The sequence below is a fragment of the Oncorhynchus gorbuscha genome, linkage group LG25 (assembly GCF_021184085.1).
Source record: "Oncorhynchus gorbuscha isolate QuinsamMale2020 ecotype Even-year linkage group LG25, OgorEven_v1.0, whole genome shotgun sequence".
Classification (NCBI taxonomy): Eukaryota; Metazoa; Chordata; class Actinopteri; order Salmoniformes; family Salmonidae; genus Oncorhynchus; species Oncorhynchus gorbuscha.
In genome coordinates this window covers 11311426-11334412 of record NC_060197.1, presented here as the reverse complement: position 1 = coordinate 11334412, position 22987 = coordinate 11311426, and the positions used below count along the sequence as shown (strand labels likewise).

The 22987-nt window shown below is 45.9% G+C and overlaps 2 protein-coding genes across 2 annotated transcripts in view; both read left to right on the top strand.

The window, feature by feature from the left end:
- Nucleotides 1-13676, top strand: part of LOC124013902 (protein O-mannosyl-transferase TMTC1-like) — a 110458-nt gene extending 96782 nt beyond the window's left edge. Inside the window, 4 exon segments of the mRNA XM_046328454.1 lie at nt 52-189; nt 8995-9117; nt 12256-12333; nt 12479-13676. Coding sequence (XP_046184410.1) covers nt 52-189; nt 8995-9117; nt 12256-12333; nt 12479-12601 — 462 coding nt within the window. The 3' untranslated portion in view covers nt 12602-13676.
- A 140-nt stretch (nt 13677-13816) lies between these two features.
- LOC124013903 (transmembrane protease serine 9-like) lies at nt 13817-20519 on the top strand. The gene is made up of 13 exons (XM_046328455.1): nt 13817-13992; nt 14091-14192; nt 15479-15662; nt 15751-15826; nt 16116-16305; nt 16500-16639; nt 16756-16909; nt 16997-17035; nt 17237-17456; nt 19302-19459; nt 19608-19706; nt 19886-20022; nt 20312-20519. Exons 1-13 carry the CDS (start codon nt 13932-13934, stop codon nt 20474-20476), a joined length of 1725 nt encoding a protein of 574 aa, XP_046184411.1. The 5' UTR covers nt 13817-13931; the 3' UTR covers nt 20477-20519.
- Nucleotides 20520-22987: the final 2468 nt, after the last annotated feature.

The window sequence follows — 22987 nt, the reverse complement described above, 5'->3', positions numbered from 1 at the left end:
TCTTCCTCCTCTCTCTCTCCCTCTCCCTTCCTCCTCTCTCTCCCTATACAGGCACAAGTGTTAGCCATGGCAGGCCGCTCTAAAGAGGCCGAGAAGATGACTCTGGGCATCATATCGAAGCAGGGGAGCTGCATCGAGTGCTACCGCCTACTGTCTGCCATCTACAGCAAACGAGGCAACTACACAGAGGTGCGTGTGTTGTTCAAATCAAATCAAATCAAATTTTATTTGTCACATACACATGGTTAGCAGATGTTAATGCGAGTGTAGCGAAATGCTTGTGCTTCTAGTTCCGACAATGCAGTGATAACCAACAAGTAATCTAACTAACAATTCCAAAACTACTGTCTTATACACAGTGTAAGGGGATAAGGAACATGTACATAAGGATATATGAATGAGTGATGGTACAGAGCAGCATACAGTAGATGGTATCGAGTACAGTATATACATATGAGATGAGTATGTAGACAAAGTAAACAAAGTGGCATAGTTAAAGTGGCTAGTGATACATGTGTTACATAAGGATGCAGTCGATGTTGTAGAGTACAGTATATACATATGTATATGAGATGAATAATGTAGGGTAAGTAACATTATATAAGGTAGCATTGTTTAAAGTGGCTAGTGATATATTTACATCATTTCCCATCAATTCCCATTATTAAAATGGCTGGAGTTGGGTCAGTGTCAATGACAGTGTGTTGGCAGCAGCCACTCAATGTTAGTGGTGGCTATTTAACAGTCTGATGGCCTTGAGATAGAAGCTGTTTTTCAGTCTCTCGGTCCCAGCTTTGATGCACCTGTACTGACCTCGCCTTCTGGATGATAGCGGGGTGAACAGGCAGTGGTTCGGGTGGTTGATGTCCTTGATGATCTTTATGGCCTTCCTGTAACAACGGGTGGTGTAGGTGTCCTGGAGGGCAGGTAGTTTGCCCCCGGTGATGCGTTGTGCAGTCCTCACTACCCTCTGGAGAGCCTTACGGTTGAGGGCGGAGCAGTTGCCGTACCAGGCGGTGATACAGCCCGCCAGGATGCTCTCGATTGTGCATCTGTAGAAGTTTGTGAGTGCTTTTGGTGACAAGCCGAATTTCTTCAGCCTCCTGAGGTTGAATAGGCGCTGCTGCGCCTTCTTCACGACGCTGTCAGTGTGAGTGGACCAATTCAGTTTGTCTGTGATGTGTATGCCGAGGAACTTAAAACTAGCTACCCTCTCACTACTGTTCCATCGATGTGGATAGGGGGTGTTCCCTCTGCTGTTTCCTGAAGTCCACAATCATCTCCTTAGTTTTGTTGACGTTGAGTGTGAGGTTATTTTCCTGACACCACACTCCAAGGGCCCTCACCTCCTCCCTGTAGGCCGTCTCGTCGTTGTTGGTAATCAAGCCTACCACTGTTGTGTCGTCCGCAAACTTGATGATTGAGTTGGAGGCGTGCGTGGCCACGCAGTCGTGGGTGAACAGGGAGTACAGGAGAGGGCTCAGAACGCACCCTTGTGGGGCCCCGTGTTGAGGATCAGCGGGGAGGAGATGTTGTTGCCTACCCTCACCACCTGGGGCGGCCCGTCAGGAAGTCCAGTACCCAGTTGCACAGAATATGGGGTCGAGACCCAGGGTCTCGAGCTTGATGACGAGCTGGGAGGGTACTATGGTGTTGAATGCCGAGCTGTAGTCGATGAACAGCATTCTCACATAGGTATTCCTCTTGTCCAGGTGGGTTAGGGCAGTGTGCAGTGTGGTTGAGATTGCATCGTCTGTGGACCTATTTGGGCGGTAAGCAAATTGGAGTGGGTCTAGGGTGTCAGGTAGGGTGGAGGTGATATGGTCCTTGACTAGTCTCTCAAAGCACTTCATGATGACGGAAGTGAGTGCTACGGGGCGGTAGTCGTTTAGCTCAGTTACCTTAGCTTTCTTGGGAACAGGAACAATGGTGGCCCTCTTGAAGCATGTGGGAACAGCAGACTGGTATAGGGATTGATTGAATATGTCCGTAAACACACCGGCCAGCTGGTCTGCGCATGCTCGGAGGGCGCGGCTGGGGATGCCGTCTGGGCCTGCAGCCTTGCGAGGGTTAACACGTTTAAATGTCTTAATCACCTCGGCTGCAGTGAAGGAGAGACTGCATGTTTCCGTTGCAGGCCGTGTCAGTGGCACTGTATTGTCCTCAAAGCGGGCAAAAAGTTATTTAGTCTGCCTGGGAGCAAGACATCCTGGTCCGTGACTGGGCTGGATTTCATCTTGTAGTCCGTGATTGACTGTAGACCCTGCCACATGCCTCTTGTGTCTGAGCCATTGAATTGAGATTCCACTTTGTCTCTGTACTGACGCTTAGCTTGTTTGATAGCCTTACGGAGGGAATAGCTGCACTGTTTGTATTCAGTCATGTTGCCAGACACCTTGCCCTGATTAAAAGCAGTGGTTCGCGCTTTTCAGTTTCACGCGAATGCTGCCATCAATCCACGGTTTCTGGTTAGGGAATGTTTTTATCGTTGCTATGGGAACGACATCTTCGATGCACGTTCTAATGAACTCGCACACCGAATCAGCGTATTCGTCAATATTCCCATCTGACGCAATACGAAACATGTCCCAGTCCACGTGATGGAAGCAGTCTTGGAGTGTAGAGTCAGCTTGGTCTGACCAGCGTTGGACAGACCTCAGCGTGGGAGCCTCTTGTTTTAATTTCTGCCTGTAGGCAGGGATCAGCAAAATGGAGTCGTGGTCAGCTTTTCCGAAAGGGGGGCGGGGCAGGGCCTTATATGCGTCGCGGAAGTTAGAGTAACAGTGATCCAAGGTTTTACCACCCCTGGTTGCGTCCAATCGATATGCTGATAAAATTTAGGGAGTCTTGTTTTCAGATTGGCTTTGTTAAAATCCCCAGCTACAATGAATGCAGCCTCCGGATAAATGTTTTCCAGTTTGCAAAGAGTTAAATAAAGTTCGTTCAGAGCCATCGATGTGTCTGCTTGGGGGGGGATATATACGGCTGTGATTATAATCGAAGAGAATTCTCTTGGAAGATAATGCGGTCTACATTTGATTGTGAGGAATTCTAAATCAGGTGAACAGAAGGATTTGAGTTCCTGTATGTTTCCTTCATCACACCATGTCCCGTTAGTCATGAGGCATACGCCCCCTCCACTCTTCTTACCAGAGAGATGTTTGTTTCTGTCGGCGCGATGCGTGGAGAAACCCGTTGGCTGTACCGCCCTGGATAGCGTTTTCCCAGTAAGCCATGTCTCCGTAAAGCAGAGAACGTTGCAGTCTCTGATATCCCTCTGGAATGCCACCCTTGCTCGGATTTCATCAACCTTGTTGTCGAGAGACTGGACATTGGCAAGAAGAATACTGGGAAGTGGTGCGCGATGTGCCCTTTTCGGAGTCTGACCAGAACACCGCCGCGTTTCCCTCTTTTCGGAGTCGTTTCCTTGGGTCGCTGCATGCGATCCATTCTGTTGTCCTGTTTGTAAGGCAGAACACAGGATCCGCGTCGCGGAAAACATATTCTTGGTCGTACTGATGGTGAGTTGACGCTGATCTTATATTCAGTAGTTCTTCTCGACTGTATGTAATGAAACCTAAGATGACCTGGGGTACTAATGTAAGAAATAACACGTAAAAAAACAAAAAACTGCATAGTTTCCTAGGAACGCGAAGCGAGGCGGCCATCTCAGTCGGCGCCGGAAGTAACCCCCCGTTGGGTCTGTGGTGTCTGTCTTTGAAAGAAAGAACTGGAAAGAGTGAGAAGAATAGAGAGAGTGATGGGGATGGGCGAAGGACCGAGATGGGGGATGGGCGAAGGACCGATATGGGGGATGGGCGAAGGACCGAGATGGGGGATGGGCGAAGGACCAAGACGGGGGATGGGCGAAGGACCGAGGCGGTCAAGAAAAACAGAACAATCCTTATCGCCTCAGGGTCAGCAACAGTGATCGCCGCGGAAACAGTGGTTGCTATGGTAACCCATCACATCCAGATTCTGTCTCCCCCCCCCCGAGTCTCACAGGATTCCATCCCCATCTGTTCACACTGATCGTTCATTCGTTACTTCATTCACTTCATCTCTCCATTCTGATCACATTCTCCTCCTTCTCCACCGCCGTCCCTGGTTCCATCCCTCCGTCTCATCTGTAGACACTCTAACAGAATGGATGCAATCCCTGTGTCCTAAATGGCACCCATATCCCTGTGTAGTGCACTACTTATGCGGAATTGGGTGCTATTTGAGATTTAGCCTCGCTGCTAAAAAATAGTATTTCCTTCCTAAAATAACAGAGGTGGTATTGGGGGGCTGACTAGAGCAGCTAACTTTTTTGTGCCCAGGACCGGCAAGATAAGTCCTTTTCTTCCCCTCTGGGGACCGCTTGGGTATAAAACATATTGACAATCGTTTTTTAAAATTCAAAACACCAATTTATCTATACATTTTCTCTATTATGTGTACTACCCTCACACCAGTGGAGGCTGCTGAGGGGAGGACGGCTCATAATAATGGCTGGAAAGGAGCGAATGGAATGGTATCAGACACTTTTGATGTATTTGATACCTTTCTACTAATTCCGCTCCAGCCTTCACCACGAGCCGTCCTCCCCCATTAAGGTGCCACCAGCCTCCTGGGCCTAACACATATCATTTGTTTAGGACAGTAATAACATAGCCCATCACGCTATTTGATTCTCTATTTTAGGACACCTGGTAATATCATCAACAAAACAAAAATATATATATATTATTTGGTGAAAATGTTGAACTTGGCCTTACTGCCATTACCTCAATAAACATAGTAACACACTAAGATCTGTCAAATCTCATATCCGGGAGGCCACCTTTCGATCTAAAGGATTTATTGAGAAAGGTATTGGGAAGACGATCTGCATTGCTTTCAAATGGGAGTTGCAGTTTGTGAGCGCCGTAGAAGGAAAGGGCAGGTACGTCCACGTTGCTGAGAGTCACGGCTGTTGGTGATGGGGTCACAATAGCTAATAGCTCCGACCGGTCAAAAGTTGGAGCCAAAACTTGTTGGAAGAAAAAAAGAAAGTGCTCTGTTTTGTCACAAACAGCATTTATCAGCGATCGGAGGTTACTCGCGTAACCATGGTTTCTATGAACCAGGCGCGACATTTAGTAGATCGAGGCGAATCCAGTGCAATGAGTCAGGCTTTTTCAGGCCTTCCCTCTGTGGACTGGCGGCGGTCCCATGGGCCTGGGTTTGAGAAAGGCTGGACAAGAGGACGCTTGTTTTCTCTCAGTCTCTCAGATAGAAAACAGAGTGAATATTACACCCTCCTTCCTTTGGATAGTCTTAGTGTGTTTCTGTCTCGTGTCTACATACTAACTCACCAGGGTTACTGCCACACTTCCAGATCTGTTAGCTACACTATCTCGTTATCCCCTTAATGGGGGTTTTATACATGCTTTTTTCTCTCTCTCTCTCTTTCTGTCAAAGGGAAGGGAAAATAAAAAGCGATTGATGATATTTATGTCATCTCAAGGATGAGACTTCTCTCTCCCAGAGGCAAAAGTAAATTACATAAAATTCCCACCTCTCTCTTCCTCGTTCTTTTCTTTCCCCTTCAAATCTCCCAGCTTTACGCTTTCTCTGTCTGTCTGTCTGTCTGTCTGTCTGTCTGTCTGTCTGTCTGTCTGTCTGTCTGTCTGTCTGTCTGTCTGTCTGTCTGTCTGTCTGTCTGTCTGTCTGTCTGTCTGTCTGTCTGTCTGTCTGTCTGTCTGTCTGTCTGTCTCTGTCTCTGTCTCTGTCTCTGTCTCTGTCTCTGTCTCTGTCTCTGTCTCTGTCTCTGTCTCTGTCTCTGTCTCTGTCTCTGTCTCTGTCTCTGTCTCTGTCTCTGTCTCTGTCTCTGTCTCCACAGAACACTGTCTACTACTATAATCAGCCTCACTCTCTTTTTTTTCTTTAAAAAAAATCTCTCTCTGACTACCTTTTCTCTGCTCATCAGCCAGTGAATGACGAGTCTGTCTCTCTCTCTCTGATATGTCACGGTGCACTTCCAACGAGGATTTAGCCCGGCATTTTACCAAAAAGCCTCAGACTTTTGTGTTTCCAGCTCCCTGGCCCGGCTCCTGTGACTCACTGGGCCATGGCCTCAGTAGACCTGCTCTGACTTGGGGTCAAGGCTGCTGGGGCGTTCAGGTTAAAATTACAGAACAATGGCTAACTGTGAACACAGGTTTACACCTTCAACGGTTATCACCTCCTCACAAGGCAACTCTTTTTGTTTATGCAGAGGTTGTTGATTCTGCTCTTCACAAGTCCTCACTGTCATCCCTAGCCATGGAAGTCTATCCCTAGCCATGGAAGTCTATCCCTAGCCATGGAAGTCATAGTCCCTAGCCATGGAAGTCTATCCCTAGCCATGGAAGTCTATCCCTAGCCATGGAAGTCTATCCCTAGCCATGGAAGTCTATCCCTAGCCATGGAAGTCTATCCCTAGCCATGGAAGTCTATCCCTAGCCATGGAAGTCTATCCCTAGCCATGGAAGTCTATCCCTAGCCATGGAAGTCTATCCCTAGCCATGGAAGTCTATCCCTAGCCATGGAAGTCTATCCCTAGCCATGGAAGTCTATCCCTAGCCATGGAAGTCTATCCCATGGAAGTCTATCCCTAGCCATGGAAGTCTATCCCTAGCCATGGAAGTCTATCCCTAGCCATGGAAGTCTATCCCTAGCCATGGAAGTCTATCCCTAGCCATGGAAGTCTATCCCTAGCCATGGAAGTCTATCCCTAGCCATGGAAGTCTATCCCTAGCCATGGAAGTCTATCCCTAGCCATGGAAGTAGCCATGGAAGTCTATCCCTAGCCATGGAAGTCTATCCCTAGCCATGGAAGTCTATCCCTAGCCATGGAAGTCTATCCCTAGCCATGGAAGTCTATCCCTAGCCATGGAAGTCTATCCCTATAGCCATGGAAGTCTATCCTAGCCATGGAAGCCTAGCCATGGAAGTCTATCCCTAGCCATGGAAGTCTATCCCTAGCCATGGAAGTCTATCCCTAGCCATGGAAGTCTATCCCTAGCCATGGAAGTCTATCCCTAGCCATGGAAGTCTATCCCTAGCCATGGAAGTCTATCCCTAGCCATGGAAGTCTATCCCTAGCCATGGAAGTCTATCCCTAGCCATGGAAGTCTATCCCTAGCCATGGAAGTCTATCCCTAGCCATGGAAGTCTATCCCTAGCCATGGAAGTCTATCCCTAGCCATGGAAGTCTATCCCTAGCCATGGAAGTCTATCCCTAGCCATGGAAGTAGCCATGGAAGTCTATCCCTAGCCATGGAAGTCTATCCCTAGCCATGGAAGTCTATCCTTAGCCATGGAAGTCTATCCCTAGCCATGGAAGTCTATCCCTAGCCATGGAAGTCTATCCTTAGCCATGGAAGTCTATCCCTAGCCATGGAAGTCTATCCCTAGCCATGGAAGTCTATCCCTAGCCATGGAAGTCTATCCCTAGCCCCTAGCCAGCCATGGAAGTCTATCCCTAGCCATGGAAGTCTATCCCTAGCCATGGAAGTCTATCCCATAGCCATGGAAGTCTATCCCTAGCCATGGAAGTCTATCCCGAGCCGTGGAAGTCTATCCCTTGCCATGGAAGTCTATCCCTAGCCATGGAAGTCTATCCCTAGCCATGGAAGTCTATCCCTTGCTATGGAAGTCTATCCCTATCCATGGAAGTCTATCCTTAGCCATGGAAGTCTATCCCTATCCGTGGTAGTCTATCCCTAGCCATGGTAGTCTATCCCTAGCCATGGAAGTCTATCCCTAGCCATGGAAGTCTATCCCTAGCCATGGAAGTCTATCCCGAGCCGTGGAAGTCTATCCCTTGCTGTGGAAGTCTATCCCTAGCCATGGTAGTCTATCCCTAGCCATGGAAGTCTATCCCTTGCTATGGAAGTCTATCCCTATCCATGGAAGTCTATCCTTAGCCATGGAAGTCTATCCCTATCCGTGGTAGTCTATCCCTAGCCATGGAAGTCTATCCCTAGCCATGGAAGTCTATCCCTTGCTATGGAAGTCTATCCCTATCCATGGTAGTCTATCCCGAGCCATGGAAGTCTATCCCTTGCTATGGAAGTCTATCCCTTGCTATGGAAGTCTATCCCTAGCCATGGAAGTCTATCCCTTGTCTATCCCTATGGAAGTCTATCCCTTGCTATGGAAGTCTATCCTTAGCCATGGAAGTCTATCCCTATCCATGGTAGTCTATCCCTAGCTATGGAAGTCTATCCCTTGCTATGGAAGTCTATCCCTTGCTATGGAAGTCTATCCCGAGCCATGGAAGTCTATCCCTTGCTATGGAAGTCTATCCCTTGCTATGGAAGTCTATCCCTAGCTATGGAAGTCTATCCCTTGCTATGGAAGTCTATCCCTTGCTATGGAAGTCTATGGAAGTCTATATGGAAGTCTATCCCTTGCTATGGAAGTCTATGCTATGGAAGTCTATCCCTTGCTATGGAAGTCTATCCCTTGCTATGGAAGTCTATCCCTTGCTATGGAAGTCTATCCCTTCCTATGGAAGTCTATCCCTTGCTATGGAAGTCTATCCCTTCCTATGGAAGTCTATCCCAAGCCATGGAAGTCTATCCCTTGCTATGAAAGTCTATCCCTATCCATGGAAGGGTGTGTAAAGAAACAGAAACAGAAGTAATGTCGTGGTTGAGCTTCACTCATGAGAACACTCTGAAACTGTCTCCACACACGTCTCATCAGGATCCCAGTGTGTGTGTGTGTGTGTGTGTGTGTGTGTGTGTGTGTGTGTGTGTGTGTGTGTGTGTGTGTGTGTGTGTGTGTGTGTGTGTGTGTGTGTGTGTGTGTGTGTGTGTGTGTGTGTCCACACACGTCTCATCAGGATCCCAGTGTGTGTGTGTGTGTGTGTGTGTGTGTGTGTGTGTGTGTGTGTGTGTGTGTGTGTGTGTGTGTGTGTGTGTGTGTGTGTGTGTGTGCTAACCTCTGTATATGTGTACTAATTCTCTCCTCTTCCTTCAGGCTCTGGATGCTCTAGACAAGGCACTACTTCAAAACCCCATAGACATGTCTGTCAGGGCAGAGCTTCACTTCTCCAAGGGCAACCAGCTCAGAGAGATGAACCAGCTGGACAGAGCCTTCGAGGTACAGGAGGCTCCACACACACACACACACACACACACACACACACACACACACACACACACACACACACACACACACACACACACACACACACACACACACACACACACACACACACACACACACACACACACACACACACACACACACACACCTCCTTACTCTGCATACTTTTCTCCATCTGCTCTCTCTTCTCCCTCAGACTCCCTCTCTCCTCATCCAAAAATGTTTCAACCTCTCCAACCTAATTAACTTTGTCTCCTGCTGGACGCTCTCCTCTCTCTTCCTCCTCACCATCATACCCCTCTCTCCCTCCTCACTGTCATACCCCTCCCTCTCCCTCCTCACCATCATACCCCTCCCTCCTCACTGTCTCCTCACCCTCATCACTGTCATACCCCCTCTCCCTCCTCACCATCATACCCCTCTCTCCCTCCTCACTGTCATACCCCTCTCTCCCTCCTCACTGTCATACCCCTCTCTCCCTCCTCACTGTCATACCCTTCTCTCTCTCCCTCCTCACTGTCATACCCCTCTCTCTCCCTCCTCACTGTCATACCCCTCTCTCTCCCTCCTCACTGTCATATCCCTCTCTCTCCCTCCTCACTGTCATATCCCTCTCTCTCCCTCCTCACTGTCATACCCCCTCTCTCTCCCTCCTCACTGTCATTACCCCTCTCTCTCTCCCTCCTCACTGTCATACCCTTCTCTCTCTCCCTCCTCACTGTCATACCCTTCTCTCTCTCCCTCCTCACTGTCATACCCCTCTCTCTCTCCCTCCTCACCGTCATATCCCTCTCTCTCCCTCCTCACTGTCATACCCTCTCTCTCTCTCCCTCCTCACTGTCATACCCTTCTCTCTCTCCCTCCTCACTGTCATACCCTTCTCTCTCTCCCTCCTCACTGTCATATCCCTCTCTCTCTCCCTCCTCACTGTCATTACCCCTCTCTCTCTCCCTCCTCACCGTCATACCCCTCTCTCTCTCACTCCTCACCGTCATTACCCCTCTCTCTCCCTCCTCACAGTCATTACCCCTCTCTCTCTCCCTCCTCACTGTCATTACCCCTCTCTCTCTCCCTCCTCACCATCATACCGTCACCTCACTGTCTCTCCCCCTCCTCACCGGCATAACCCCTCTCTCGCCCTCATTATCCACCTTTCCCTTTTCTTTTCTCTCCTTTCACCTCTGTGAATAACTTTAGAACCTCCTATAACCTCAAACTTTACTTCTTATAGAACAAAACCGCTAATTGGCTCATATATCCCAATCTCCCCTAAAGCTACTTGGGATAAAGAAAATAACATATTTTTAGGTATATTCCCTAAAAACAACACGATTTGCATCTCCTACATGAAGTATATTCTCTGCAGGGGTTTCAAGGGCACATGTGGATCTTCTAAGTGCCGGGTGCTTTATTTCTCCTGTTCAAGCGGACACACTTGAGAGAGAAGAGATACAAAGTTTGCAAATAAAATCACATCAAACAGCATTCCAAATCAAATGTATTTATATAGCCCTTCTTACATCAACTGATATCTCAAAGTGCTGTACAGAAACCCAGCCTAAAACCCCAAACAGCAAGCAATGCAGGTGTAGAAGCACAGTGGCTAGAAAAACTACCTAGAAAGGCCAGAACCTAGACAGGAGGGGTCAGGAAACACTGTGGCCCCATCTGATGACACCCCCGGACAATCTTCAACCACCAACTTACCATCCTGAGACAAGGTCGAGTATATCCCACAAAGATCTCCGCCACGGCACAACCCAAGGGGGAGGGGGGGGGGGGTGACAACCCAGACAAGACCATGTCAGTGACTCAACCCACTCAAGTGACGCACCCCTCCTAGGGACGGCATGGAAGGGCACCAGTAAGCCAGTGACTTCTGTAATAGGGTTAGAGGCAGAGAATCCCAGTGGAGAGAGGGGAACCGGCCAGGCAGAGACATCAAGGGCGGTTCGTTGCTCCAGAGCATTTCCCGTTCACCTTCACACTCCTGGACCAGACTACACTCAATCATATGATGAAGAGATGAGTCTTCAGTAAAGACTTAAAGGTTGAGACCCAAGTCTGCGTCTCTCACATGGGTAGGCAGACCATTCCATAAAAATGGAGCTCTATAGGAGAAAGCCCTGCCTCCAGCTGTTTGCCCAGAAATTCTAGGGACAATTAGGAGGCCTGCGTCTTGTGACCGTAGCGTACGTGTAGGCATGTACGGCAGGACCAAATCGGAAAGATAGGTAGGAGCAAGCCCATGTAATGCTTTGCAGTAAATCAGCCCTTGCCTTAACAGGAAGCCAGTGTAAGGAGACTAGCACTTGAGTAATGTGATCACATTTTTTGGTTCTAGTCAGGATTCTAGCAGCCGTATTTAGCACTAACTGAAGTTTATTTAGTGCTTTTTCCGGGTAGCCGGGAAGTAGAGTCCTTTCGCTGCCTTGATCTTTCCCCCCTTGTCACTAAAATAACACCATATCTCCTCCACTGTCTGCATCAACAAATAAGCCCATTTCCCCCCAACCACACTTCTCACAAGAGAGAGAGAGTGTCCTAAGATAAACTTATTTCACATCCCTCTCTTTCTTTTGTTTTTTTCCTCGTGCTGAACTCTCTCTGCTTATACAACATGTCTCTCTCTCCCTTTCCACTCTCTCACTCCCTGTCTCTCCCTCCATCTCTCTGTCTCTCTTCAGTTCAGGAAGTCAATAAAGGCCTTCTATGTTGAACAGTTTATTCTCAGGGTTCCCTTTTAGAGATAAACTCTGCAGTTCTGTCTCTCTCAGTGGGTCTTGGCCGGGCGCCAGAGCTCCGGCTCTTGTTCGGGTGTTGTTCCCCTTCTAAGAAAAGGCACAAAAGGGCCAATTGAGATCATGCGGGCTTGGGGTGTGGTGGTTGACAATGTTGAAACGGATCCAATGTCTGCTTGTGTTATTTTGATTGCATATTCTATTGTTTCAGGGTGTTTGGCGTTCAAAGACACACAACATGTTGCGCCGATTTTGAAGTTTCAGTAATCTTCTCAGTCAACTTTTCTCCCTCCATATTCACTTTATAGTCCGAGCATAAGAACCCTACTGCCACCTAGTGATCGTTGGTTGTAACTACTTTATGTTAAGGTGTGCGTGGTCTTCATTACAGAGCTACAAGCTGGTAGTGGAACTAAAACCGGACCAATCGCAGGCTTGGATGAACATGGGAGGAATTCAACATATCAAGGTACAGTGACGACACAGTCGAGTTAGTTTGCACAAGTCAAAAGCCATTTACAAGCCACCAAGTCTTTGATTCTACCGGAATTGCATATCAAGCAATAATGGCAAAGGATGAGAGCTGATAAATGTCTGTATTTGATCCACTGCAGGGAGACTATGCAGCAGCCAGGCAGTACTACCAGAGGGCCCTGATCCTAACCCCTGGCTCCAAGCTGCTGAAGGAGAACCTGGCCAAGCTGGACCGGCTGGAGAGGAGGCTGACCGGGGCCTAGACTAACCCAGAGACACAGCACTATCCTGGGCATGAGTTGGGGACCAAGGACCCTGGAAAGCCTCCAACAGTACGGTTAATAAAAAAAACGACTTCTTCTTAAGTCAACCTACCTGGTTGATGATGTGAGATTATGGTGAACATGACAGGGTTGCAGGGTATGGAATCAGACTGGGAGTGATGGAGCTTCCAGGGGAGCATGAGGCTGGTTAAGCCTGTGACGGGAGTCACATTCTGGGGGAAGCAGATGGAGAGAGGACCCTAAGGAGTGGAGATGGAGATTCAGCCAGCAGCACTTCAAATTGGAGCGGACTGGATCAGCTCTCTTCAAGACAGTACCACGAGCTCCACACATCGCCCAGCCTGAAAAAGCTTCAAACAAACTGATCTGCTTTTTAAAATGTTTTGTTTAGTTTTATTTGTTTTCGTATTTAATTTCATGTTAAATCCTGTTTTAGGCACTACATCTGTGATCACTTCCCTCATCGCTGCTGATGTGCAAATCCACAAGTAAACCCATGTTGAGATTTTGAAATGTATTGGGTGTCATGTTCACAGTAAATGCTCCAACAATATCATTCTAGCTGGAAGACAAAAATTGCATTTTGCCAACATGAAGGACAGTTTTCTGAAGTCACTGTATATCCATGCTTAGGTTTGGACTTGCCTTGACTCAAATGTGGCCCCTGCAACCCCTTAGCATGAGCTTGTCTGGGATACATAAGCCCTGTTATAAGGCAATGTGTCCGTGTGCTCCGTGAACACATCGACAACATGTGCTTTTAACCTCAAACTATGGGCAGAGCCTCTGAGAAGCAAGCAACGTCTGCTCAATGTAGTCCTTCCACAAGTACAAGTAAGCTAGTGTCTGTAGACTCCCCCGAAGGCCTAACACTGACCCTCTGATCCGCTCAACATTTCCGACGCTGTGTATTATTTGTTGCTGTTGATGTTGCTATGATGATCGTGAATTAATATTTTATGTGGAATGGTCAATAAGATAAAGATGAACTGACTAGTGCAATGACTGAGATTGATTTGCACCATACAAATAAATATATGTTTTATTAACTGGTGTCGGTGCGTGATAAATTAGAAGTCTCTATCATTGTGAATTTGGAGAAAGTCATATGAAATGGGTCTATACTGCCCTCAGCTGGCCTTGTGAGTACATGACATGTTAAGGACTCTAATTAGGTGATGATGGTGGCAGGTGCAGCGTGGGAAGCTGATGAGCGCTTCAAAGTAGAAAGGCGCATTGTCAAGTTTCATTTATCCGTGTCACTTTTATTCCGATTGGTCTTAAGCCAAACTTTTTTAATGCACTTTGGATGAAAATGTTTGTTTTCCTTATTGTGTATCTGTCTGTGTTGGGGCTTGGAATCCAGCACGGTAAAAGGGCAACACATTGATATTCGTTCTAGTTTTGTTGTAGTAACTTGATTGAGTAAATGGGGATTCGTCTGTGATTTTTGACCATTCTCTTTTAGATGTACATAACCAGACTGAAATTGTACAGAATCTTCCAAATTGTGCATTGAACGGAACAGAAGAGGGAAATGCAACCCTCACCAGTGGATTTCAATTTGAAGGTATGGAAGACACGTTTTAACAGTGAATCATAAAACAATCGAGGTGAGGGCGTTGGCACTGTGTGCTCTTTTTAAGCATGGGTCCCAACCTGTCGCTCACCCCAGGTGGCTGGGGGTAGGTTTTAGCGGGTGGAATAGTGGAGAACAATTGAAGGTTTACGTAGTAGCGACGCAAATATCATGGTACATATGGACACTCTAATATTGTGGTACTTTTTAATGGTAAGTTTCCAAACATATTATGATAAATGGAATTGAGTCTCATTATGGTTAAATACGTAAAGCCAGTTCTAATTGGAATGGTTTAGAGGACAGTAAGAAAATACGGATCAGTATTCACCTGGATTGAAGAGATGGAATATAATATCTGTTTGCAGGACACGCATTCAACAATTTTAGATTAAGTTGTGTGGAAAAAGGACTGGTAGGGGGAGGAATATATATATATATATATTGGAAATGTAATCAAAGCCTATTGGATGATAACTTGTTTTTAACCAGGAAATAATAATTTATAACTTTTTCCGACACTACGTACAGTACAGCAGATCCCTTATTGTATGGGACACTTTTAAATGTGGCTTTCGAGGCCAAGCAATTCAATACTCATCTATAAAACAAATCCAATTTAGGTCAAAAGAGTTCATATCAACAAAGTAAATGGTACTAACCGTACAGATGTCAATACAAACTGAGGTACAGAATAAGTTAGAGGACAAATACACGGAGGAACTTAAGAAAGATCAAGTGTAATATATTATAAAGTGAATTGGATTGAATATGTGGAAAATGTACCAAATTATTTTTTTATATATGTTGTTACAAGTGACAGTCACCCACAGAGCAACAAACCAAAGTTTTGAAAGCGGAAGCAAAGTACTTTAAGCATATATTTTAGTTTGTCTCCTCCATCTCCACTAGTTAGAGGTATCGATTTTCTTTCTATAATAATGTAAAATTAACTTCTGTACAGAGACTCATGTAAAGGCCAAATTACAGAGGAAGAACTTGCTGATGTAATTAAAGCATTTAAGTCCGGGAAAACTCTTGGGCAGCTGTAAGCAAGCTAGGTTCAGAATCTATTCTGGCTATTATGTAATGCGCACAATGATCTACACAAACGCTGGTAGCATCAGCCCTACTGGCAAGACCAGACATGGTCATGCACTGCAATACTAACCCCCCCCCCCCCCCCCCCCACACACACACACACACATCCTGATGCAGTGAGTAACCTGTCCCTGCACACCAATAAAGAAACCTGTAACCTCTGAGCTTTGTTGCAGATCTGGCAGGGGTTCGGTCCTTCATGCCAGAGCAGGAGATGGAGGTGAGGATCATTGGTGGTGTGGAGGCCTGGGCCCACTCCTGGCCATGGCAGGTATCCCTACGCTTTACCACCATGCCAGCCTGTGGTGGGTCCATCATCGCCCCTCAGTGGGTTCTGACTGCCGCACACTGCTTCAAGCAGTGAGTAGTTCTGGAAGTTCAAGTAACCATAAATGGAATGGATGTATAGCTAGAGAAATCAAAAGTAATAATGGATGGTGTTTTACAGGTATAACAAAGTGGATTTCTGGACTGTGATGGCGGGAAAACATGACCTTGAGAATCCTAATGAAGAATGTCAACAGGTGGGATACACACATGTGTGGTCCTTCTGTAGCTCAGTTGGTAGAGCATGGCGCTTGTAACGCCAGGGTAGTGGGTTCGATCCCCGGGACCACCCCTACGTAGAATGTATGCACACATGACTGTAAGTCGCTTTGGATAAAAGCGTCTGCTAAATGGCATATATATATATATATATATACACATGGACGAATGACATTCAAGTCATTCAACTTTAAAAAAACAAAATCTGTATTACTATTCTGCGTTGAAATTTTAACTGTTAAAGCACACATTTATTTTTGTTTTCAGTTGGTTGCAGTCTCAAAAATAGTCACCCACAAGGATTACAACCGCATGACAAAGATGCATGACATTGCCCTGCTGAAGCTGAAGACTCCGCTGTTGTTCAACCAGTGTGTGAGACCCATAGAGATATGGATGAGGCCAATCGAACCCAAAAAGCAATGCACAGTGACCGGCTGGGGTACCACCAGAGAGAGTCAGTAGATTGCCTACATTTCTTTTTTAAAATTTAGTTGTCTCTTTTCTCTTTATTAGAAAGGTCAGGTATGGTCTTCTGGGGTCATGACTGACATTAAATCATAATTGATCATTCACCGTGAGGACGGTCCTGTTTCTTGTTTTCACCTCTTCGTGTGCTCTTTCTCCCTTTTCCTACTCTTCTACTCTCAGATGGGCCTCATGCCAACAGACTCCAGGAGGTTAATGTGACCTGCCTGTCCCCAGAGGACTGTAACAAGTTCTACCGTGGTGTAGTTCAGCCCACCATGTTCTGTGCTGGAGACCCTGAAGGAGGTGTAGACGCCTGCCAGGTGGTGAACTCGAACCCTGACCATGCGCTCATTTATTTATCCCTTTCATTGTATTCTACTTTCATATAACAAGTCTGTCCTGTTCTCCCGGTCTTGTGATGTGGTTGTTCCTGCAGGGTGACTCGGGTGGACCTCTGTCCTGCTACACAGGGTCCAGGTATGAGTTGGCTGGAGTGGTCAGCTGGGGAGTGGGCTGTGGTAGAGCCCAGAGGCCTGGGGTCTATACTAAAGTACAGGTCTACCTAGACTGGATCAACGAATTAATTCAAGGTAAGTACACACTTGGAGCCCAACCCTGGAAAAGTACTTATTTTTAAACACTCAGAAGATTTATTTATGATCTTTTATTTTTAACAGGTGAAAAGTCTATGTTTGACGGTATTACTGTGACTGAAGGTAGGTTATGTCACTGCTACATTAGTTAACTACCTGAAATAAATGTTCATTTCTACCCCCTTAAAGATCTGATTAATTTTAGTCTTACTGCCAACACATCAAATTGTATTTTTTTGATCAAAACATTGCATTATCAAAACCGCAGATCATGTTCAGTTTGACCACTAACCCTCTTGTACCCACGCTCTTCCTGTCTCCCAGAGAGTTGTGGTCAGAGTAAGGTATTGGCCTGCCGGCTGGACTCCCGCCCGGCGTGGTTGTATGTGACCTTGGAGGGTGCGGTGCGGGTGGGGAGTGTGACAGAGGTTTGCGCCAACTCCTGGCCCTGGCAGGTCAGTCTGCAGTCCAAAGGGAGACATTACTGCAGCGGGACCCTGATCAACCACCACTGGGTCCTGGCACCGCAACACTGCCACAGCAAGTGAGTCAGTCGCCAAGTACTGACACGGGACACACACTATCGTCTGTAATCTACCCCTTCAAACATTCAACCTCCGGTTGTGTACCCCCTCTAGCACCAGGGTCAGCGCACTCTCAAAGAAATGTTTGCCATCGTTGTAAGCCTGCCACACGCACTATACGATAAACTCACGTTTATTAAACATAAGAATGAGTGTTAGTCACAACCCAGCTCGTGGGAAGTGAAAAAGAGCTCTTATAGGACACGTAATTTATTTTGCTTTTTATTTCGCAATCTTACATATAAAACCTTATTTGTTCATCAAAAATTGTGAACTCACCACAGGTTAATGAAGGATGTCCTTGAAAGGATGTATTAGTCTCGGTCTTAAATAATGTTCCTCACATAGTCTGTGCCTGTATTTAGTGAGGGCTGAGAATCCACTCTCGCATAGGTACGTGGTTGCAAAGGGCATCAGTCTCTTAACGGCATGATTTGCCAAGGCAGGATACTGAGCGCAGCCCAATCCAGAAATCTGGCAGTGGCTTCTGATTTAAATTACATTTTCACAGAACCGCTTGTTGCAATTTCGATGAGGCTCTCGTTCAGACATCGGTAAGTGGACTGGAGGCAGGTCATGAATGGATAAAGAACCCAGTTGTATGTGTCATCCGTTTCTGTTAAGTACCTGTGAAATTGCGCACCCAACTCACTCAGGTGCTTCACTTTCACATTTTACATTGTCAGTAAAGCTTGTTAATTTGCACACAAAAAAAAAAATTTAATGATTGAAAGACCTGTGTTGGCCTTGTTAATGCAGACCGAGAAGAGTTCCAACTTCTTAATTATAGCCTCAATTTTGTCCCGAACATTGAATATAGTTGCGGAGAGTCCCTGTAATCCTAGATTCAGATCATTCAGACTAGGAAAAAAACATCACCCAGAGAGGCCAGTCGTGTGAAAAACTCTTCATCAGACAAGTGAAAATGATGGTCAGTGAAGAGAACTTTAAGCACGTCTCAATTTAAAAAAACATGTAATTACTTTGCCCCTTGATAACCAGCACACCTCTGTGTTGTAAAAGGGTTACATTGTTACTTGCCAGTCCTACCCACTCGGTAGCTCACCATAGACACTTCTAGCCCCTTTCTTATTAATGGTATTTGTTGCTTTTGATACATGTCTTACTACTCGAAAGTCGTCTTAATTCTCGCTCAGACTCCTGTGGCTTATTTGAAGTTGGCATGTTTTGTTTCTAAATGTCTGCGCAAGAGTGAAGGTTTCATCGAGTTGTGAGATAGTACTTTTGCACATATAACACACTGTGGTTGAGGAAAGGCACTACTCCCAGTATAAGTAAACCACAAATCAATGTAGTTCTCATCATATTTGCGCCTCTTTGATGGTCCAACGTCCCTGTCTGTTCGGTGCTTTCCCGGGTAAGGGGGCAGTAGCTCTTTGCCTGCATCAGTTCACAACAGTCAGTGTCCATGCTAGCTGGGCTAACAACAAGTGTAGAATTACTGATGCTAGCATTGGATGTGCTTGTGGAAGCAGAACAACTTGTGTTGTTGACGGGTGCAGGTTTAGTACTGCTGGTAGTAGCAGTATGTGTCTCTAGGGAAGCGGCCTTTTTTAAAACATTCATCCGTTTTCGAGCAAATGGAATGAGCAGCAGCTACATTTGGCTACATACGGACCGTTAGTGGAATTTCCGCGAGAGAGTAACGGTTAATGTGATTGGATGTTAATTATTTGAGTAGGCTACCTGTATTTGACATTGTTAGTTCACTGAACACCTAGATGGTTACATTTTATTTTTGACAGTGAAACGAGGCTACTGGGGTCTTCTCTCCTCTATTTCAGAGCTACAGTTGACACAGTGGTGCTGGGAGGTCACGACCTGAGGTTCATGGCTGCCCAGACCATCCCGGTGGATGAGGTGTTCAGCCACCCCCACGAAGGAACCTTCCCTCCGACCTCTGACCTCACACTCATCAAGCTCAGTGTTCCAGCTCGATTTGGTATCAAATACTCCTCCAGAATGGGTTACTTTAGCTCACTGATAGTCTTGCTTGACTGGTTTACAGGACCGTTGGCTTGCCGGCCTAAGGAATGTGACATATCTAAGGATGCTTATTCTGGTGGTTTTCTTCTCTGATATGTACTTAGATGACACAGTGTCTCCAGTTTGCCTCCCACATGAGGATTTGAAGCTTGATGACAGCTGGTCCTGTGTGACAACAGGCTGGGGAACCAGCAACTTGGCACGTATGTACAGCAACAAAGCTCATGACCATAGGTTCTTGTGTACTGTTGGTGGCCGGTTTACCACTGAGGGACTCCTCCTCCTGCATCCACGGTGTTTCATCGGTCTTGCTCTTACTCATTGTCATAAATAGGCAGCATCCTTCTCTATATATATATGTGTTCTCTTTGTCTCCCCCTAGCGAAGGTTAGCAGAGCCACCCTGCACCAGGCCAGGCTGGGTCTGGTCAACAGGACCGCTTGTAGAGCGAGCTGGGGAGAGGATCTCATCACGGACACTCAGCTGTGTACAGACCCAGCCGGCTCTGTCTCCTGCATGGTATGTACAGTGGGACGGTAACTCTATGGTGTACTCATGAAGACATGTGTACTCATGAAGACCTGGGTGATGATTTGGATCAATGAATGGTTGTAAAATGGCTATGAACTAACACGACTGATGTGAACGAGTGGTCTTCATAAAAATGAGGAATGATTCTAAGTTGATGTTGAATACCCGACTGGACTAGTGCACGCGGACGTTCACTATGTTGTTATAGTTTTAACATTTGTGTAATATATCATATTTTCCAATTTCTAGTCTTTTCTTATTTCTTCCTTATCTATAGGGGGACTCTGGTGCTCCACTCCTCTGCCAGAAAATAAATGGTGTCTTCTTCCTCTTTGGGGTGGTCACATGGGGCAGCCCGAGCTGTGACATCGGCACACCAGCAGTCTTCTCCCGACTATCAGCTTATCACTCCTGGATCACAAACATAACCACTGACATCTGACTTTGTTTCACATAACGGAATAAACAATGACTTTTGTTTTTGATCCAGTGTTCATTTTCAGACTTGTGTAAAAGGCAAAGGTCCACAATGAAATGGTGTATGACGCAATCACAATTAGATGTTCCAATAGGTTTGAGGAGAACGTGTCGCGTGCACGCACACACACACACACAGCTGACTGTTGTCGCACACTGTATTTCTGTCTTCATATCGTTTGTCAAAGATGTTTACTTTTCTCTTGTAATTATGCTTGTAGACTATGATTGAAGTAAATTGCACATTCATTCAGTTATAACGCAGGAACATGTTTTAAGGAGGTAGGAATGAACACTTTCTCCTTCCATGACAGCCTGACCAGGTGAATCCAGGTGGCTAGATATGACCCCTTATGGCACTTAAATCCACCAATCAGTGTAGATCAACGGGAGGAGACAGGTTTACGAAGGATTTTTGAAAGCCTTAAGATATGGATTGTGTATGTGTGCCATTCAGAGGGTGAATGGGCAAGACACAATATTAGTAGGTGCCAGGCGCACCGGTTTGTGTCAATTGCAACACTACTGAGTTTTTCCACACACAACAGTTTCCTGTGTGTCTCAAGAATGGTCCAGCAACCAAAGGACATCCAGCCAACTTGGCACAACTGTGGGAAGCAATGGAGTCAACATGGGCCAGCATCTCTGTGGAACGCTTTCGACTCCTTGTAGCAGCCATTCCCCGGCGAATTGGGGGGGGGGGTGAGAAACTTTCATAAAACAAAAACATGATCTTTTTAAACAGTCATAGGACAGACGTTTAGCCTTCTGCTCTGTTTATCTGGCCTATAATCTCACACAAGTTTCCTTTATCACAATATGTCAATATTCGGCTACCTATAAAAGTCAATGGCATGCTTGGAAATACTACCAGTGCCATTGTAAGATAATGCTGATGTGACATTCAAACAGGCGCTGCACAGCTTAAAATGTCAGGAGCCTTGGGTTGACCTGGAATAACTCATCCTAGACAGCCAGCTACCAAGACACAACCCATTGGGAATGTCAATTTACCCACATGATTTATTTTGAAGATAAAATGTTTGTAGGCTACAGTAACTAATGAGCCGATACAAAGATCATTATTTTTGTGTAGGCTTTAAAAAAATGTTTTTTTTTAAATGTTTCATTCATAGAGTTATATAGAGAACTCTAGTGCCCAAAAGTCTGTTTGGGAATTGGAAGTGTTGACTTTCCCCATTTTGAAGTAGTGGGACTGAGTGGGACTTGCTATGGGTTAAGGAAGAATCACATAATTCCATCCAGGTCATCAGGGAATCAGACAATGAATTATACTCCGAAAACATTCCATAACTGCAAGTGGCAGCAAATCGCCAACCAAGGCTTTATACCTGTTCAAACAACGCAGGGCCCTTTCAGTTCGTTTACCAACTTGTAGAAGAAGTACATTGACTACTTCAAAATGGAGATAGATGGCCTCAATGGCAGTGCTCTTGCACTCACAGAAGCCATAGTGGGACAGATACAACGTTGTGATCTCAATACAACTCAATGATTTTGTATCATAAGGGCGTGCGTGGCACGTGGATAAACGCATCATAAATGTCATGTTAATTGACTGCTATTATCTCATAAAACAAAACATATAAGATATCATAAGCCTGTGTTGACCTCAGACCTTTTTCTGTGTGTTTTCCAAATTACAAAAATTAATTTTTCCCATAGTGTTGGCTTTATTTATTTCCAAGTTTTAGGACTACAAGATGGCAGCTCTAGAGAGTACCACAGTTTGAGTCATAATACCCATCAAACCTAGTGGTCAAACAAAGAAATGGTTCCAACACAGAATAAGAGCTGTGTTTCATGTAGGCTTAACCTGGAGTGACATTTTGATAATCATGTAAATCTCTTTAGGACAAGGTGACTGTTCAGTGTTTATAAAATTCCCTATGGGAAAAATGAATGGTGGAAAAACAATTGGAACCATTTTCCTATTTGACCGCTAGGTTTTATGGGTATGATGACACCTCCACTGTGGAGCTCTATTGTGGCCATAGCAAGTGAGAAACCACACCGGGCTGAGAAGCTGTCCACATTTGGTGAATTAGGATAGATAAACAATGATTATTCAATATAGCTAAGTTAATAGATTTCAACGAAGATAAACGAAACGGAGGGGAAATCCGGTGGAGGTGGTTGAGCAACGCTGAGCTGTGACTGGAGCAGAGATGCATGGAAAGGTAGGGAGTTGAGGAGGACGGGACGGAGTGTAGTGGTGGAGTGGAAAAAGGTGGATTCCAGCCAGGAATCATGTATTGGTTCATTTGCATTATTGCGTTAATCCTTCAATGGAATGCCAGAAGTTTGATGGCTAATGGTCAAGAGTTCAAACAGTTTATTGAGGAGTTACCAGCCAAACCTGATGTGACATGTCTCCAGGAGACATGGCTAAAACCTACTCTCGATTTTGTATTACAGGGTTATGTTGCAGTCCATAGAGATATCATAGAGATAT